This window comes from Hippopotamus amphibius, chromosome 2 (assembly GCF_030028045.1).
Source record: "Hippopotamus amphibius kiboko isolate mHipAmp2 chromosome 2, mHipAmp2.hap2, whole genome shotgun sequence".
Classification (NCBI taxonomy): domain Eukaryota; kingdom Metazoa; phylum Chordata; class Mammalia; order Artiodactyla; family Hippopotamidae; genus Hippopotamus; species Hippopotamus amphibius.
Genome location: NC_080187.1, coordinates 97,110,322 through 97,130,952, shown reverse-complemented (window position 1 = coordinate 97,130,952; position 20,631 = coordinate 97,110,322). Strand labels below are relative to the sequence as shown.

Below are 20,631 nucleotides of genomic sequence, written 5' to 3'. Positions count from 1 at the left end.
CACGGTGATATAAGGAAGGTTCTATGCACCACCCCTGTTGGCCCCTCTGCGGCTGTGCCTGTCTTAGGTTGTTCCTCCTCTGAGGAATCTTACCCGTCTTTGGCTAACCAGCCATCCCTCAGGACCAAACAGGGTGATATTAGTCTCCACGCCCCGCACCCTCAGCTCCTCCACTGCTCAAGAATCCCATCGCTCGGCCCACATCAAAAAGGTTCCCGAATGTCTTCCCACATCTCCCCCTTTTTGTTTTCGTAGGAGAAGATAAGCCTGCAGGAGAAGATAAGCCTATTCGAGTTATTTCTTTTTCAGTCAATCCTTGGAGCGTTCTTCCTGTGCACCTGAGAACTTAAACATAGGATAATTAAAAGACAACAAAAAGTATCAAAATGCTTAGGAGACTGCTATTCATGCCTTTTATCCAATCCAATGGATGCAATGCTTTTAATCCATCAGCTATACTTTGTAAAGTAGCAAATTTGGTGTAGAGACTGCAAAAATCATATTGCATGTCAGTTATTTTAGTTTGTAATTGTTGTATGTCCAGTGTGAGACCATCCGCTTCATATCCCAGCAGATGTGTCACTGGCATCATGGCCATTCCAGATTTGTAATGTTCTTATACTCAAGGGAAGTTTCCATATTTCTGTTTGAGCTCTGCCATCCTCTAATTGAGGCCAAGGAGGTACTAATCCAATCCTAAGCCATAAAATGGGATAGGGCGAGTGCATGGCAGTATTGGTATATGCCATCACAACCTTTTATAGGGATTGCAGGAGGAGTTTTTTTGGTGTAAACCATTAGAGACTGCATACCCCTTAGGGGACCAGTTTCATACTGTTCCATAGGAACCATTAAGTAGTATCACACCCTCCGTCCCACAGCAAACATCCCAAAGAATCTGATCTTGTCTGTCAGCCCATATCCGTTTTATTTTACACAAAGGTCTATCAGGGATGGCATAATTAGTAAACTTAGTATCCAAAGCTCAAACCTGAAAACAAATGTACAAAGTTCATCTCTGGAGATTCTACATCCCATTCAAAATGGCGTTTCTTTGGAACGCTCATGATATGGCTTAATTCTCCGAGATGGAATCCACACAGGTTCCAGGCCTTGTCCTGGTGACACACAAGCAAACCCTCTTCCCCATGTGATTAACCTTCCTGATGACCAGATATTAGTCAATGGGTCCTGCCACCATATCAGCGGCTGTGCATCATTAAAATGAGTCACATTCCTAGATGAGGCTCGAAAATGCCTCTCAGCTGCTGTATCTGTAGCCTGTGCAGATACATTCAAAAAATTAATAGTAAATAAGGCTTTATTTAAAATTGTTTGTTGCCCTTGGGTGATTCCCCCTTTTTGTTTTTGGAGCATGTTTTTAAGTAGTTGGTTTGCTCTTTCAACTATTGCTTGTCCCTGGGGGTTGTAAGGAAGTCCTGTAGAATGTGATATAGACCACATATCAAGGTAGAATCCATTGAGTTCTCTTAAGAAACTGCAAAATGGGATTTTTCGGATAGTGATTATCAATTTTTCCAATATAATCAGCAAAGGCAATTTGCCAACTTACACAATTTTGGAAACAAGCCTGAATTTCTTTAGTAGTTAAATTAATAATTATATGTGAAGGGTCAGTTCCAATTAAATGCTTACTTCGAGTTCTTCCCTTCAGAACCAACTGAGTTAATAATTCTAAACAAGGTGACAAGGATTTTACCATAGTATTTGCTAAAAACAACCATTCCACAATTCCTTCATTTTGCATTAATATCCCCGTAGGTGAATGAGGAGAAGGTAATATAATTAATTGCAATGGCTGATTAACAGTTACTCTCTGTAATTGAGAAGAATGAATTTTATTTTCTACAAGTTTTAGTTCCTCTAAAGCAGCTGATGTTAAAGTTCTTGGACTATTTAATTTTGAATCTCCTTTTAACAAAGCAAATAGGTTAGACAATGCATAGGTGGGGATCCCTATGCATGGGCGAAGCCAATTAATATCTCCTAGGAGTTTTTTCAAATCATTAAGAGTTTGGATTTGATCTGACCTCAGTTCCACCTTTTGTGGTCTAATAGTTGTTCTATCAACTATTGTGCCCAAATATTGATATGGGCTATGCATTTGTACCTTTTCCGGAGCTATTTTAAGTCCTGCTCTATCAAGGCAAAGCTGCATGCTAATATACGCAGAAGTAAGTAAATCTTGATTAGGAGCAGCACATAAGATATCATCCATGTAATGGATAAGATAACAATTAGGAAATTCTAGTCGTACTGGTTCAAGGGCTTTAGCAACAAAATTCTGGCAAATAGTAGGACTATTCAACATGCCTTGAGGTAACACCTTCCATTGAAACCTTTTTCGAGGTTCTTTATTATTTAGTGCAGGCACAGAAAAAGCAAATTTTTTCTTTATCCTTGGGATGTAATGGAATGGTGAAAAAGCAGTCTTTCAGATCAATAACTATTAAAGGCCAATTAGCAGGGATCATATTAGGTGATGGGAGGCCTGGTTGTAAGGCCCCCATTGGTTGTATAACTGCATTGACTGCCCTGAGATCTGTTAATAAACGCCATTTACCAGTTTTTTTCTTTATTGGAAATACTGGAGAGTTCCATGGGCTAAAAGATTCTTCAATATGTCCTTTTTCTAACTGTTCAGTCACTAATTCTGTTAGAGCTTCTAACTTTTCTATGGTTAAAGGCCACTGCTCAACCCATACAGGTGTATCAGTTTTCCAGGTCAATGGGATTGGTGCTGGGGGAAGCAGTAAGCTTTTACGAACAGTGGCCACTAGTGAAAAGACTGATATCCAAGACCTTCTCTATTTGCATTACCTTCAGCTGGAATGGGAAATAGTTTCCCTTCATGATATTTACCAAAACCTAACCCTGGCTGATATCCTTGATTTATTTGCATTTCTTGACTTTGCATACTATAAGTATCTAACGTTGGAATGTGGATTTCAGCCTTCCATTGTTGCAATAAATCCCTTCCCCATAAATTAATTGGAAGGTCTGCTATATAGGGTTGTAAGTGGGCTGGCTGCCCATCTGGGCCAATACAAGGCAATATTTTAGCACTTTGCTGCAAGCCATGAGCTCTACCTAAACCTACCACTGTAATGTCTGCAGGACAAGTAGGCCAGCGAGAAGGCCAATGATTACTGCTTATAATTGAAACATCAGCACCTGTGTCTATTAATCCTCTAAAAGCTTTTCCATTTATAGTTACTGAGCACGTCGGGCGTGTTTCTAAAATTTTTTCAGAGAGGAAAACTCCAGCCTCTCCTGTGCTTCCAAAGCCTCTCATTCTCCTTACTTTTGTACTATTGCCAATCTTATAATATGGCAGAATAAGCAACTGTGCTATTCTGTCACCTGGATGGGCTTTCCATGGAACCGAAGTTGATATCATCACTTTAATTTCTCCAGTATAATCATTATCAATTACTCCAGTATGAATTCTAATTCCTTTTTGTTTTTCAGTTTCATTTGGCACCGCACATGCCCATCGGTCCTCTGATGGACCGGCTTCTTCATCAAAGCTATCATTTGAGCCCTCAGGAGCCCATAGAGGCTCTAATAGAGGCTCTAATACTGACTTAACCAGAGACCACATTTGACCAAACAGAACCTGGTACGGGAGTCCCTTTAGAATGCAGTTTTTTAAGTTCGTTCCCAACCTTATCCCTAAGTACATAAACCCAGTGTTAGCCTAAAGAAGGAAACCATGTACAGTATTCTCAACTATTTACAGAATTTCTAACAATCGACCTTCACTTGCTTTTTACAAGACCTTCACTTGCTTTTTACTCCACCTGCCCTTAGGAGCTGCCGTAACAGGCATACATCTGGTCGATATTAATCTAAACTTTTATTTCCCATATTTTACCCCGAACACAAACTACCCAAGAGATTTACTTACTGGCAGGATTTTCTCAGAGGCCTCTTACTCTCCTCTTGGGGGCTTCACGGCACTTCCCAATTCTTTACTTTTATCAATTTCACTTTCCGTGAACCTTCGTCACTCAAGCCTTTCGAGCCCCACGTTGGGCGCCACTTGCCGAGACCAGCTCGGCGACTCGAGGTGAGTGACGGGTGCCGCAAGCTTGAAGAAGACACAGACACAGACTGAAGAGAAAAGTGGGACCGGGGGGCTCAAGACCTCTCGGATCAAGAGCCCTGCTGACTCATCCCAGGCTGCTTTTATTGAGTTTGTGGGCTTACATTCTCAGGTTACACTCATAAACAGTCAAAGGCCTCACATGATTGAGGCAATTATCTTTGTTTACTTCCTGGGTCTGAGTTGAGCAGGTGTGGATTTGAGCTGGGGGTGGAGAGCAAAACAGCCCTGGGGGCAGGAGACCTCTCTCAGATATTGGGGGTCTGTGCCCCATCCGTGTTGGCCCCTCTGCGACTGTGCCTGTCTTAGGTTGTTCCTCCCTTGAGGAATCTTACCCGTTTCTGGCTAACCAGTCATCCTCCAGGGCCAAACACGGTGATATAAGGAAGGTTCTATGCACCACCCCTGTTGGCCCCTCTGCGGCTGTGCCTGTCTTAGGTTGTTCCTCCTCTGAGGAATCTTACCCGTCTTTGGCTAACCAGCCATCCCTCAGGACCAAACAGGGTGATATTAGTCTCCACGCCCCGCACCCTCAGCTCCTCCACTGCTCAAGAATCCCATCGCTCGGCCCACATCAAAAAGGTTCCCGAATGTCTTCCCACAGGTTCTGAACCTCCACAAGGCTGAGGTTGCATGGGAATTTCTTCAAGGTTGGAGACTGCCTCACCTGACTGGGGCCCAGCAGCCTATGGGCTTTGGTTTGCAAGGAGACGCACTTGAATTATCACAAGTAAAAAGGAGGGCAATTTAAGGGTAAAAGAGAGGTTGCATCCTTTACCATTCAAGAGAAAACAAGACACCTTGAGTCTTGGAGACACAAGAGCCTTGGGTTGGTCCTGCATCCCGAGAGGTTCTGGAGACCTTGCTGTTGAGTGAATGGAGCCCTCCTCTGGCGTGCCATCATCAGTGGATCCTAGCTACTCTTTGTATGTCTGTGTCTTTCTGTTATGCACTTGAATTCTTTCACTTTTTGTTGACTATATTCCTCTACCCCAACTTCTGCTTCTTACAAATGCATTTTGCATAAGGCTTATCAAGGCTTCTTTTAGCTCCTACAGCTGCCATTGCTAACCACCTCATTCTCTCTAGCAAAATTCTCTAGAAATATGAGAAATCTGATTGGTCCAGCTCAACTTTCTGTACCAGATAACATCCCTCACTGTCAGGCAGTGGTCCTTCTCCTCGTTCAGTGGTTGTCTCATAGTCTCCTTGGGCAGGGGTGGGGTTGGGTGTGTAGGGCAGTTTTACTTGAAAGTTGCTAGAGGGAAGGGCAGACACAATTGATGTGTCTACAGTAGCATGTGACGCAGAATTGGCCTCTCTGTACTTATTACTTGGGTACTCAGGTTGATAGTGAACATATTTTTACATGGGAAAGTACTGGTTAATCATGAAGCTTGACTTTCCCACCCAGTTGTAAAGGCAAGTGTGTTTTTAAATACACATTTAAGAAACAATGAAAATAAAACACAGGACGCTTAGTTAAATTTGAACTTCAGATAAACAATGAATAAATTTCAGATGAACAACATCAACATTTGTGACATACAATAAAAAATTATTCATTGTTTTTCTTGTTTTCTAAATTGGGCAGCCCTAATGACAAGAGATTTTTAAAATGGAAAGTTATTCCTCAGGTATGTTATGAAAAATTCTGAGAACTGGGAAATGGTTTGTTTCTGAGATGTTCCAGCTACCTGCTGCAGGTGGGGGAATCTATCGCATTACAGTATGTATTTTGCAGTGTCTGTAAAGTTCATTTGGTGCTTAACTTTATACTCCAAATAATCATAACTACAGTTGCTGCTGCTGGGGTTGCTACTGTGCTTCACTGGCTACTTTATCACACGATACACACCAATTGGGTAATCTAATGAGAGTGTAACAAAGGGACTATTTACAGTCCTGTGGGAAGTGTGTAGGAAACCACGAGGCAGAGTTCAGTAACCCAAGGCAGACATGGTAACCTCATCTAGGCCTGATGGCTGTGTGGACAGGACCACTTCATAGGCTTTCTGGCCACCTGTCAAGAGACCTCGACAGCCTCATGGCGACCCTGCAGACAGGGAGCTGGAGAATATACATCTCACCTTCACTCTCCTTCCTTCCTTCCTTCTCCTGCCAGGGCTCTCAGGTGACCAAACCCAGGCAGAAGGCACACAGGCCAGCTTCCCAGTGCACAGGGAGCGGGGAGAGGAGCAGAGAGGGTACAGAAGGGCAAATGGAAGACTCAAGCTCAAATCCTTCCTCTGTATAGATCCTGTTAATCATTTTACGTAGTCACCTCACTTGATCTCACAGCAGTTTTATAATGAAAGTACTATTAATGTCCCCGTTTTATTGATGTGGTTAAAAGATGAGTGATATTGAGTAATTTGCTCAGGGTCACATAACTAGCAAACAATTTGAGAATCTGAAACTATTTACCTCCATATCACTGTACAAGACTTCCTGGTGACATCTTTTTGTTGTTAATTCTTTTGTGTTTTTTTTTTAACTTTCATGGTGTTTAAAAATTTTCATTGTTCACGTCATGTTGCCAACTGTTGAAAAATCCACCCAAATCTAGTTTAGCAGCTTGTATACAAAACATGCTCACTCAGTGTTTGTTCATTTTCTGTTTGACTTCTGGTTTGGGGTGGCAGCAGAAGCAGGGAGCCCAGGTTTAAGAGTTGGGTCAGTCAGTTGTTTTCTTGCAGGAAAGCTGATAAAAGAAGACATTAACTCAGAATCCATGGTTCACCTGGCCACATGAAGGCCTGTCAAGTCAAGACTCTCAGACATCCCAAAGAGTAATTTTATAGAATCTTAGACTTGGAAGGGCCCTTAGAGGTCACCTGCAACCTCTACCTAATGTGTGACGGTTCTTCAAAATTCAGTCCATCTCCTCATCCCTAGGGTTGTCCTCTAAGTAAACACATCAAGAGAGTGTCTGACCAAGAGATTTAGGAAAGGGTCCACAACTCCACTGAGTAATTCTTTTTTACTGCCTAAGAGTTCCATTTTGCTGCTGAACTTTAACAAACCTTGGTTTGCCCCCTGATAACATGGAGGTGGGTAATGTAAGATATAGTAATCTACATAGTCTCCTTGAAAATTTGTAGTGCTTCCTGAAGAAAATGCCAAGTTGTGCTGTTGAAATAAGTAGGAGCACACTTCGACTTCCTAAGTTAACTTAGCTAAATTCATGGTATATAAGTCAGGAGAAGGAAATGTGGGTTGAAATCTTTCATTATGAGACGAAACGTGAAAGATGACTTCGTTACCGTATAATGTAATATTAAAAGTGGAAATAATGGACTAGAGACAAGCGTTTACCTCCGGAAAGTGAAACAGAGAGAAATAAAAGCCAAATGACATTGTGAAATAAAATGTCAAGCCCCCGCCGCGGGTCCCAGCGGCTCGGGCGGCGGGAGGAGCGGCAGCGGCCAGGCAGCCCAGCTCCGCCAAGGCTCCGGGCGCACCGCGGCCCCGGCACCCGGCACGCGCCCGCCCCGCCGCCGCGATGCCCAAGAGGAAGGTCCGCTCCGCCGAGGGGGCGGCGAACGAGGAGCCCAAGAGGGGATCGGCGAGGTTGTCAGCTAAACCGGCTCCCGCACAAGTGGAAACGCAGCCACAAAAGGCGGCAGGAAAAGATGAATCTTCAGACAAAAAAGTGCAAACAAAAGGGAAAAGGGGAGCAAAGGGAAAACAGGCCCAAGTGGCTAACCAAGAGGCTAAAGAAGACTTACCTGCAGAAAAAGGAGAAACTAAAAACGAGGAGAGCCCCAGCCTCTGATGAAGCAGGAGAGAAAGAAGCCAAGTAGGATTAATATCACACACCTGGTCCTATCCGTGGTCCCTGTCTCCCATCTTGTACAATCCAGAGGGATATGTTTATCAACTGTTTTGTAAATGCAAGTTTTTTAGTGGCTCTAGAAACATTTTTTAAAAAGGAGGGAATCCCACCTCATCCCATTTTTTAAGTGTAAATGCTTTTTTTAAAGAGGTGAAATCATTTGCTGCTTGTTTATTTTTTGGTACAACCAGAAAATAGTGGGATATTGAATATGGGAGGCTTTGATTGTCTTGGCTGTCAGCTTAACATTCCATAGATAGGGGGTAGCTTTTATATCCTGTAATACAAAGCATACTAGATGGCAGTTTGGAGTCAGTTGTGTATTTAATGTCTTGAATTAAATTGCATCTCTCTCACGTTGTTTTTGGTAGAATTGTTTCCTAAAGCAAACTACTCACTCCTTGATCTGGGCTCTCCTGGTCAGAATTTTGTGCACTCTGTAACATCTTTGGTCGTGGTAGTCCAGTTCTTCTAGTAACTTTGTTAATGTGCTGTGAACTATTGACAATTGGAGTGTGTAGTGTATATGATATTAAATTGTGAATTAGTGGGACTTCAGATGTAATAGCGTATCAATATTTGAAGATATTGGTACTTGATATCCTGTTAAGGAAAACTTGCCTCCAAATTTTAAGATGGAAAATCACTGGAGTAACTGTTCAGAAAAGAATCACATTTACATGATTTTTTAGATTTTTGGTACGTATGTTAAGAATTGTGTACAAGTTGAAATATCTGTGTACTGATCCTCAAAACAACCAATAAAATCTCAGTTATGAAAGAAAAAAAAAGTCAAGCCCATTACTCACAAAAGCTGAAATCTTCCCTTTTGCTTGGATTTTTGAATCATTACTTCCCTAGAAAAATAGTTTTTGAGTTTGCAGTTCCCATAGAATTGTGTGTTATTTACACTATTAAATTTAATTTTATATAATTTATGTATATATTTTTTCTTCTAACTTGTATGTTTAGGGTTTCTTTTTAAATAGTCAAAGAAAGTTTGAGTTTAAAACTTGGTTTCAGAGGGAGGTTAGGTAAAGCGGGGAGAATTTTGCTGCTTGGATGTGGCTTTCTCTCTCAGCCTATTATAAGAACACAGGTGTTGTGGGATATAATCCTGTGTTCACTGTGCCTATCCTGCCGTCCCTGACTTCCCCTCAGCTACTTTCAACTGGGGTTCCTCCTTTCTGCTCTGTGAGACCTTAGGCATGCATCTATATGGTACTTGTATAGGTCCTTGTACTTGTACAGTACTTGTAGAGGGTCCTGTGGGTAGAAAGGGCATCTCGTTGATCTCAGTAACCAAATATGCCCGGCATACAGTAAATGCTCAACAAATGCTTGTTGAAAGAATGAATGGACTCTCTCACCTCCCTAAGGAAGCCTTCCTACCTGCAGGAGCTCCACAGTACCCTCTGCATGACTGGGGCTAGGGGAGGTAGTTGCCTGAGTGAATCTGGGCCACTGCAGATTTTCTGCTGCCAGTACCAGTGCCTGAAATTTCTCCCTTTGTTTCTATTTTCTTTGACTTAAGACAAATAGAAGCTTTGGTCCCGCTTAAAATGTATATGTCCTTTGAAGAGGTAACTCTTTAAACTATATGAAGGTGTAAACCTCATCCTAAACCTTACAATTTAGTGTAGGTCCACTTATGACCTCCAGATCTGGGAGAGGGTTTGTTATCGGAGACAGGAGAGACAGCATGAAGATACTGAGCCTGAAGGAGGATGCAGAGAAGGGGCAGCTGGGGATACAGAGGGAAACCTCTAAATAATTTTGTGTCATCCTCATCAGACTGGTTTTTTATGTTTTTCAAAGGGTTCTTTGGGTTATGAGATAAGAAGAAAGTCCTAAAAGCATTTTCCTTCCCAGGTTTGGGCTTTGTAACAAAGGCCTTCTAAAGGTAATACCTGGGCCTTTGATGTCTAATTCTAGTTGAAAAAAAGATAATGTAAGGAATGACTAATGGTGGAAATCACAGGTCAGTAAAGAGGATAGTGCTATGAGAGACCGGAGTAATTTGGGAGACAGAAAGGCCTTTCTGGTAGCCCTAAATTGTACAAAGTCAATGATAGTTAGCTTAATCTGCCTGCTTGTAAGATCGGCCCTGGATAATGTTGTGACTTATCGGTAGGAAATATGTAGAATTATTTTGGTTTGTCCAGGACTGTCCCCGTTTTAGCACTGAAAGTTCTGTGTCTTGGGAAACCCCCAGTTTGGGGCAAACCACAGCATTTGGTCATCCTAAAGGACCCAAATGTGAAGGTGCATTGTGGTCTTTTAATTTTAACATTAATACGGCTGCTAACTTGGTCTCCAGTACCTGTGGGAAAAAGATACATTTTTAAATAAGTAAACAAGTCACCCAGTTTGGGAGGATGTCAGTTCTCCTATCTCATTTTGATAAGGCAATCTTATAATCAGCAGAGAACTCCCAAATGTGGCTATAAAAATAGCAACAGTTACATAATTATACTTCCCTGGTTTAAACCACTAATGAGACATTGCCAAATTTTAGCTTAGTGTGTGAAGATAAATGTTTTACATCTGCAAAGGTGTTGCATTACATGCACAAAAAAAGAGTTTTATTTTTCTGGCTTAGCATACTTTTGTTTTAATTACAAGTTTCCATCATTTTTCACCACGTTAACAGAACACAGTTGATTTATTGTTGCAAGATATCATTTCAGTGGATACATATTGCTATTGTTTACTGAAAGCACTATACTGTGTTATTTATTTTTTAAATATATTTAATGAGGCATCCTTTCAATTATAGCTCACTTGTACTTAATATAAACTTTTAAGAGTTAGTGTCATTTATAGAGATCTAAATATATAGAGAGGAAATAGGGGAGAAAGAGCCACCAGATGGCTTCTGCCTTCTAATGTCTAAAGTGCTACATGTATTTATTATGTGAATATAGAGATAGTAAGGCTACTCATGAATCACAAATCAATAATATCCACCAAAGCTGTATATTAAAAAAAATTAAAACACATTAGTAAATAACTCTTGGGTTAAGGAGAAAATCAAATGGAAATTACCTAACATGTAAAGATGAATAGACAAGAAGCATTACTTTACAAAATCTGTGGTTTATAGTCAACATGCTACCCAGAAGGAAACCTATAGCCTTATGTGTATAGAAAATAAGGGATATTGAAAATACATTAAGCAATACTTCAATCAAAATTTAACCTCCCAATCCAGCAATCAATCAAACAAAAATAAATACAAAAAAGGATGGAAAATGTGAAAAATGTAATGGCAGAAAATAATGCAATAGAAAATGATAGCAGAGGCAGCTGAAATTGAGAAAGTTCTCCTTTTACATTGGGATCTCAGCTGCCTATTCTCTGATTTGGATACTCACCTCCCAGCCCAGGGAATATGGGTTATGAACGTTGAAATAGAGACAGAAGGAAGAGAGCAAGAAATCCATGATTACTTCTTTCTGGGAGACTGCAGAGAGGATAAATGTCAAACATGGTAGGTAGGTTATGTACAGTTTTTGGTTTAATAATATATTTTCCTCATTTACAGGTGAGAATATTGAAGCACAGAGTGACTAAGTAATTTCTTCAACTTGACCAGAGAGTAAGTAATGGTGCTTGAACTCGAATCCTAGAAGGTTTATTAATTGGAGTTTAATTTACCATGTTTTGTCAGTTAAAGATGCCCTCGGTTTCATTTATTTATTTATTTATTTATTTATTTATTTATTTATTTATGCTGTATTGGATCTTCATTGCTGCACACAGACTTTTTTCTCTAGTTTGGCGAGTGGGGGCTACTCTTTGTTGCCCTGTGTGGGCTTCTCATTCTGGTGGCTTCTCTTGTCACAGAGCACAGATTCTAGGCACAAGGGCTTCAGTAGTTGCAGTACAAGGGCTCAGTAGTTGTGGCACGCAGGTCCTAAAGTGCTTGGGCTTCAGTAGCTATGGCTCATGGGCTCAGTAGTTGTGGTGCGTGGGTTCTAGGGCATGCAGGCTTCAGTAGTTGTAGCTCACGGGCTCTAGAGCACAGGTTCAGTAGTTTGGCACACGGACTTAGTTGCTTCTCAGCATGTGGGATCTTCCCAGACCAGGGATGGAAACCATGCCCCCTGAATTGGCAGGTGGATTCTTAATCACTGCACCACCAGGGAAATCCCTGCCATTGGTTTTAGAAACATCTTGTTTTGAAAACTCATATCTGTCTGGGAAGGTCATGAGGCTATCAGTCATTCACATTTTAAAGTGAAATGGTTTAAACAAATTTGCTTTCCTTTCAACGCTTAGTTGAGGTTAGCTATGTTAAAAGAATGGAACATTTGAAATGGTTGGAGATGGAGAAGTAATGCAGTAGGAGTGGTCCTGCTTGGAGGCTGAGGTCTGGATGAGACTGTAAGCAAAAGTACAGAAAGGGAAGTGGGAAGATGTCAACGACAAAGTCTAACTATTTCAAAATTCTGGCTAGGGTCAGCCCCACCCACAAGTAGAGCAAGACAGGTTCTTCCTCTTTTCTCTCTCCTATACAAATCAGTCCCTATTCCTGGGACCAAGAGGTCCAGGTCCAAGAGTTGCTGTAGGGAAGAGAGTTGGAAGGAACTTTGGAGGCTCTGCATGCTACTCCCCATCAGGCCTCCCCCACACCCATACAGTACTCCAAACTATCCCCGATACGCTTTCTGGACCAGAGTGATAAGAAACTTACTCCCTCTTAGGACCCCTCCTATCCACTTTGAGCTTGAGCTAATTGTTAGGAAGTCCTTCCTGTCCTTAGTAAAAATCTTGTCTCCCTTCAGCTTCCCCTCATTGGTCCTATTTCTGCCCTCTGGCATTACCCAGTCTGTGTGGTATTTGTTCAAATGGAATTTGATCTGTCATGTTCTGTTGTTCTTGGCTGATTTGCTAAGTTGATTAGATTCCTCTATAAACTCAATGCTTTTGGATCAAGGTAAATCTGGTAAAATGTTCCAGCAATTAGTTTTTCAGAAAGAGTACCACTGCTTTCTTAAAATAGGAACGCTCCCAATTTACAGATTCATTTTGTGAGAACAGGCTTATATACACATCCATAGAAAAAACCACATAAAGCATCCACATAAAAAAGAGACAGTCGGTAGGTACATTTTTCCTGTTGATAGGTGCTGTGTGAAAGCTACTTCTGTTCTTTTGTGGCAAAGTAACTAGATATTGAGGAGATCATCCAGTTAAGATGTTCCACTTCACTTTTAATTTTAAAAAGTAACAGTTAATTGCGAGATTGGGATTGCCATATATACATTACTAATAAGAAAAAAAATATCAAATTGTACACTTTAAATATATGCAGTTTATTGTATGTCAATTGTATCTCAATAAAAGTTCTTAAAAAAGAAATAACAGTTAAAACAATAATGAGGTACCTTTTTTCTTCCACTCATTTAGCTACAAAAAAATAAAGCAACACCCATAATAATATTTAATATTTGTTGGGAAGGAGTAAAACCAGTACTCTCATCCATTATCATTGGTATTGCAAAAATCTCCTAGAAATCAATTAGTAATATCTATGATTTAAAAATAAAATCATATCCTTTGGCCCAGTAGAAACTTCTGGGAAATTGTGCTAAGGAAATAATGAAAAGGTTTAAAAATATGTGATGAAAATTTGCAGTCTGTTACAGGAAAATTATTTGTAATAGTGAAAAATTGTTCATAGTGTAAAAATCCAAGAGGAAATGTTTATGTTTAGTTTAGATTTTAGCACACCCACTCAGTGGGAGATTAGGCGACCGTTACAAGTAATGATTTCAAAAACAACACTTTGTGTAATCTAGGTGGTCCTAGAGGAAGAATCCTAGGTAGGTCATTGGGGTGGAAGCAGAAACATGCTGAGACTCACTAGTTTGTAGCCACATAAAAGATTCTTGCGGTATATAAAAAATCATGTATACAAAGAAATACACTAAAATTATTCTTATGGTAGAAAGATGAGAGAAGAGTTTTGTAGTTAATCAAGATAATAACCCAGTGCCTCATATTTAAACCAAAAAATGCTATATAAATGTTTTCATCTGGACTACTGCCAAGAACTGCATCACTAACCTTGGCCAGCAGAAATATACAACTATTACTATAATCTTTTGGGGAATGTGGCAAGAATGTGAATGTAAAAGCCTCTCTCTAAAAATACGCGCCTCAAGTATATACCCACCCCCTTATTCCTTCCCATGCTGCTCTTCTAACAAAAACCACGGAGAAGAAAAGGAGCGTTTCCAGAAGCAGAATTTTGAAGTAACAATAAGATGCTAACAGATAAACCCCCTTTCCTCTTCTCTAGGGTACCTTGCTTACCACAATGAGCTCTGGGAAGAAAAGGTACTAATGTGGCTAGTTACAAATGAAAGAGAGGAAAAGGGAGGAGATGCTGGCAGAGTAAGACACTCCAGGTCCTCTGACACCCAGAGGGAAATTCAGAGCCAGACTACATTGTTGATTCTTCGGCCAGTGGGACAGAAGGCAGATTGCTTGGTTAAATAAAAACCTTCTTTCCTGCTCTTGCTATTTCTTTTGGACTCTTGCAGAAGCTAGAATTTTTGCACATTTTGGTTGACTTCTTTACTCTGTTTTCCTTCTCCAGCTATATTATGGAAAATTATCTAGTATTTGCAGTTTGTCTGGGGTCCCCATTGGTAGTAGCAGGAAACACTGGTTATTGAGGTGTGCTTGATTATTTGAGTCTCCAAAGCTCCTTGCTGTTGCAGATTGTGGGACCAAGAGTTAATATAAGGATATGACTCTTACTCAATTTTCAAATACGTGTATGCCACTGAGCACACCAATGTATGGGATACATTAGTCAGCTATTGTTATACTAAAGCCAAGTAAGAGCCTCACAACTCAGTGGCTCATAAAAAACAAGAATTTATTTCCCTTGTTCATGGTTCATAGATGAGCTAGCACTGGCCTGTTTCTGCAGGTCAGCTAGGCTTGTATCAAAGCTTCAGGTTGGGATCAGCTGTGCTCCATGTGTCCTCAAAATCCCATTAGCTACATGAGGGACATTCTTTTCCTGATGGGTCACCAAGCACAAGAGGCCAAGTCAAACCACTCATTTAAGGCCTGTACTCACATTTGCTGTTATTCAGTCGGCCAAAGCAAGTCATATACATGACTATACTCGGTGTCAGTGGGATGGGGCAGTAACTCTCATTAGACGTTCACATGGCAGAGGGAGGGGACAGTTGAGAACAATCATCTAACTTACTGTAAGGAACAGTGTGTAAGCAGGTTAGGTCACATACTTCAAAAGGACAGCCTACTGACTTGCAGAATAAATAACATTATTTCCATGTGTGAAAAATATTCCATTTTTCTAATTAGGCTCTTGAAAACAATATCTCAGTTACCTCATATTTCTTTTCAAGAACGTACAATATCACTACATTTTAATGACAGTTCCTGCTTATGAGTATGTTGGGTGTCTGGCGAGTAGGAACTGATTGGTCCAATTGTAGGTGAGTTTCTGATTTTGGATTTTACATACACACACACACACACACACCCCCACCCCACTTGTTTGTAGGAGTTTGTAATCAGTGAGTAAAATGTGCCCTGAAAGGAAATCACTTGGTGAGAACTGCTATTTGGTAAGAAAAGGTGACTCAAGAAAAGAAGTTCCTTGTGGTTTTAAACTTTACTATGTTGTGGATCTCTATAACAATAAGCGTTCTTTTAAAAAAGAAGCTGATTTAAGGCAAAAGTTTTAAACTAGAGGCTTCTCTTTCAATTTTTCAAAATGAGAACACTTCTCAGGAAATTTTTGGATTTGTTTTAATACGAAACAAAGGCAAGGGATAAATGAGATCTGAGTTCAATCTAGATAAGTTTGCAACAACAACTTTAAACTCTAGGAAAGAACTAATAGCTCAGAGAAGAAGCAAGTGATAGATTCAAGGAAAACTGGTTAGGGAATTTTTTTGTTGTTTGATTTTTAAATTAACTGGGGCCTTTCTCCGTATTTTTCCTGTTTTTTAGATTCAGTTTAGAAGTTGTATAGAAATGAGGGATTAGAGAATTAGTCAATAGCAGAGAAAGATGGAGTACTTTCAATTTCAGAAAATTCATCTAGCTTTGCCTAGATGGATAAATGGGGACACTAAAACCTGGAGTTTGACATTTCTTGTCCCAGCTTAGTGGACTTCCTCCTGAAATGGAAGTGTCACTTTAAAACACAACATCTATTTGCCTTTTTCCCAAAGAAAAAGGAAATTACGTAATCTGATTAACCAGCAATTATCCCTAATTAATGAAGAAAGCACAATTTTCAACACTGTCACTACTTGGCACTCTGGAAGCAATCAAGTGAGGCAAGATCCCTATAGCCTTAAGGTTTTTTTTTTCTTGAACAGACAAAACTAGGGTAATTTAGTGAGTAATAACAATCATTTTTTACAATCAAAAGGACTGCAGGATTTAATTAATATTTTGACGAATGCATAAAAGTAAATATTTATGCTTTTCTAAAGGCCAGTAATCAACATGGACTAAGAGAGGAAAGTGCTTTAATAACATCTCAGCAGAGTTTTACAACTTTAATTTTTCAAAGTGTCTTTATATCCATCATTTTATTTTATTTCATAGTATTTTGTAAAGTGAGGCAGGCATTTTAATAGCCATGTTAAAGATATCTCTAATAGGTTATATTTTCTAAATAAAGTGACAACTGCTTAGTACCTACGCTGTAATTAGAAAATGAAGCTCTTGAGGACATCTAAACTCTGACCCCTGAAATTCGTATAATGTCCTATGACTGCTCAAAGAAAATGTGCTTCAAGTAATTTATCCTTATTAAAATAATTTAACTAGTGACAATAAAGTTTATTTTCTCATGTCTTTAACATTTAAAATGGGTTAATTGTTTAACTAGAAAGTTGTATTCCACTGATTAGTATAAGATAAAAAAACAGCTATTTGTTTCTGCCTCATGGAAATAAATGTAGAAAGTTTTAAAAAATATGAAGTACATTTTTTTGTTAAGATTAATATGCAAAATTATAAATAACTTGAAAAGTCTTCTAAAGTTTCAATATCTGAATTCAATTGTATATTTCCTATTAGGCTTTTCTAATGCATAGTTTTTTTCCCAACATTTTATTAGGAAAATTTTCAAATATACTGAAAAATTGAAACATCTGCATGGTGAATTATACGTACATACTCATCAACTAGATTCTACAATTAGCAATTAATTTGCTTTATCACATATTTATCTAACCATCTATTTATTGATCCCTCCATCCATCAGTCCATCTTTTTTTTGATGTATTTCAAAGTAACTTGTAAACATCAGTATACTTCATCTAGTACTTCAGCATGCATAGTATTAATTAGATTTCAATATTTATTTATGGGTTTTTTTCTGAGGTAAGATTTACATATAGGGAATGCACAATCTTAACTGTACCACTCAATGAATTTTGACAAATGCATGTACTTGGGTAACCTAAACCCCTATCAAAATATAAAATATTCCCATCTTCCCAGACAGTTCACTCATGCTTCTTGTCAGACATTCCCCACATACCTCTCCCTCAAAAGGCAACCACTACTGTAATGTTTTTCAACACAGCTTAGTTTAGTAGCAGTATATAAGCATCTCAATTGTTATATGTCTTCACTGATATTTGGTATTATCAGTCTTTTTATTTTAGCCACTTATGCATTTACAGCAGTATCTCATTGACTGATGATTTTGAGCACTTGTTCATGTGTTTATGGCATTCCTATATCTTCCTTTTTGAAATCTCAGTTTAAATCTTTTGCCCATTTTTAATTGGGTTGTTTGCCTTTTTAATATTGAATTGCAGGACTTTATATATTTTGGATAACAGTCTTTTGTCAGATATGTTATTTGCAAGTCTTTTCTCCCAGTCTGTATCTTGCCTATTCATTTTCTTAACAGTGGCTTTTGATGCAAAATAAATTGGTTTACCGATTTATGTAGGTCTTTCAAATGTTGACATATTTGATTATACAAAATTTTAAAATGACATTTATTAATAGCACTATCAATCTTATCAGAAAAGTTTTTAAGTATTGAAAAGCTGTCAAGCTAATAATGCTGGCAGATACAGGGGTTCCAAAATTCAAGAAAATGTCTGCCATTACCCAATTCTGAATAACCATAGTTTGTTTATCATTCTTACAAGTAAAAATGGTGCTCTGTGAAAAAAATTGTCTTATTCAGCTTACAGCTCAATCACTCAAGTGTTTTTTTCTCAAGAAAGCCATCATACTTCAGTATGTAGCAGACGTGCTTTATGTATACTTCTGATTTCATCATGCAGAATATTACAAAAGATGTTTACCAAACATCTCAATTAAAAAGTGATTGTAAGATCTGAACAGAAACACCTCACTGAAGATATACAAGTGGCAAATAAGTTATATAGAAATGTATTAAATATCATCTATCATTAGGGAAATGCAAATTAAAACAAGGAGATATCACTACACACCTATTGACTAAAATCCAAAATGCTGACAACATCAAACGCCGGTAAGGATGTGAAGCAGCAGGAAGTCCCATTCCTTGCTGGAGTAATGCGAAATGTTACAGCCACTTTGGAAGACAGTTTGGCATTTTCTTACATATCTCAGCATAGTCTTACGTGCAGTCCAGCAATCACACCCCTTGGTATTTACACAAATAAGTTGGACTTATTTCCATGCAAAAAACCTGCACATGAATGTTTAGAGTACCTTATTCATAATTGCCAAAACTTGGATGCAACCAAGATGTCCTTTAATAAGTGAATGGATAAACTCATTGTGTTACATCCACACAATGGGATATTGTCCAGCAATGAAAAGAAATGATCAAGCCGTGAAAAGACCTGGAAAACATTAAATGTATATTGATAAAGAAGGAAGGCTATCTGAAAAGGCTACACACTGGATGATTCCAACTATATGACATACTGGAAAGGGTAAAACTTCGGAGATGATGGAAAGATCATTGATTTCCAGGGGTTGAAGGAGAAGGGGGAAAGAATGAATAGGTGAAGCACAGGGGATTTTTAGGCAGTGGAACTATTCTATGTGATACTGTAATGGTGGATATATGACAGTATACAAAACCCATAGAAGTTTACAACACAATGAACCCTAATGTAGACTATGGACTCTCGTTAATAATGTGTCTGACATTGGCTCATCAATTGTAACAAATGTACCACACTGAATGCAAGATCCTAATAATTGGAGAAACTGTGAGTAGGGAAAAGATAGAGTATGTGGGAACTCTTTGTACTATCTGCTCAATTTTTCTGTAAACCTAAAACTGCTCTAAGAAATAAAGTCTTTAAAACACACACACACACACACACACACTCTCTCTCTCTCTCTCAAGGGTCAAGATTTAATAAAATAAATATTTTTATTGATTCATCAAGACATTCTTAAATAAAAATGTCTTCTTTTTAAAAAATCTGAGTTTCCGGTGATATGGAAGACAATGACTGCAGCTATAGTTTGGTGCCACTGCCTTGACTCGTGGTAACATGCCAGCAGTTTGACCTACTGTTGCTTTTGCCCCATTAGTGTAAATGTAAACCAGTGAAGATGATGAATATTACCTTATTATTCTGAAAATAGTTTTGACCTTGCAAGACTCCACAAAAGGATTTCAGAGAATCCCTAGAGGTTCATGGCTCATCCTTTAAGGCCTGTTGGATTATGATGTTCCTGCATGTCATTTTCTTTATATTTATTCTGTTTGGAATTTGTTGGCATTCTTGAATCTATAAGTTTATGTTTTCACTAAATATGGGGAAATTTCAGCCACTGTTTTATCAAACATGTATTTTTAGGACTCAACTTTCTTTTCTTCTTGTGGGACTTAATTAGATAAATGTTAAAATATTTGACATTGTGCCACAGACCCCTGAGGTTCTGTTTTATTTTTTCCCAGTCTTTTTTTCTTTTTCTTCTTCAGCTTCGATAATTTCTGCTTATTCCTCTTTAAGTTCACGAACTCTTTCATCTGTCATCTTTAACATGCTTTTAAGCCCACTCAGGGAAATTTTTATTTTTTCAGCTATTGTATTTTTACTTGTAAATAGGAAATGGTATTCTCGTAAAGATTATTTTACTTCTAGAATAGAAAATTTGGTTCTTATTTATAGTTTTTATTTTTTTTACTGATATATCCTCTCCATTCACTCTATGAGAATATTTTCCTTCACATCCTTGAGCATTATTACACTGGCTGCTTTAAATCCTACTCTGTTTATTCCTATAGCTAAGTCATCTTGGGGTTGGTCACCATTGATTACCTTTTTTCTTGGGGATGGGTCACATTTTTCCTATTTCTTTCTATGTCTAATAATTTGAAATTTACCGTGGACATTATAAATACATTGGAAAGACTTAAAGTCTGTGTTCCTCTGAAAAGTTCTCATTTTTCTTTCTCACTTTTATTGGATAGTTAACCTGGCTGAACTCGAACTGAAAGCGCTGTCTTTCCTGTAGTGGGCTTAACTCAGGATTTTAACTTAGCTTAGTTGAGCTGCTTAGAGTCTGTAGATGTGTAATTCAGAGGTCAGGCAGAGATTTGGGTAAAGTTTATATGGTCTTTACTGGGATTTATTCTCTCTGCTTCCAGCTGCTGTGTTTGCCCAAAACTATGTCA

At 38.8% G+C, this 20,631-nt stretch overlaps 1 protein-coding gene and 1 long non-coding RNA gene across 2 annotated transcripts in view; both read left to right on the top strand.

Moving 5' to 3' along the window:
- LOC130845051 (uncharacterized) overlaps nucleotides 1–20,631 on the top strand; it is a 77,676-nt gene that overhangs the window by 24,475 nt on the left and 32,570 nt on the right. Inside the window, exon 2 of the long non-coding RNA XR_009051316.1 lies at nucleotides 11,515–11,568. This is a non-coding gene — a long non-coding RNA (uncharacterized LOC130845051). The remainder of the gene's footprint in view (nucleotides 1–11,514; nucleotides 11,569–20,631) is intronic.
- On the top strand, nucleotides 7,635–8,015 carry LOC130845050 (non-histone chromosomal protein HMG-14-like). Its single transcript, XM_057721637.1, has one exon. The coding sequence runs from the start codon at nucleotides 7,635–7,637 to the stop codon at nucleotides 7,905–7,907; it is 273 nt and encodes a 90-aa protein (XP_057577620.1). The 3' UTR covers nucleotides 7,908–8,015.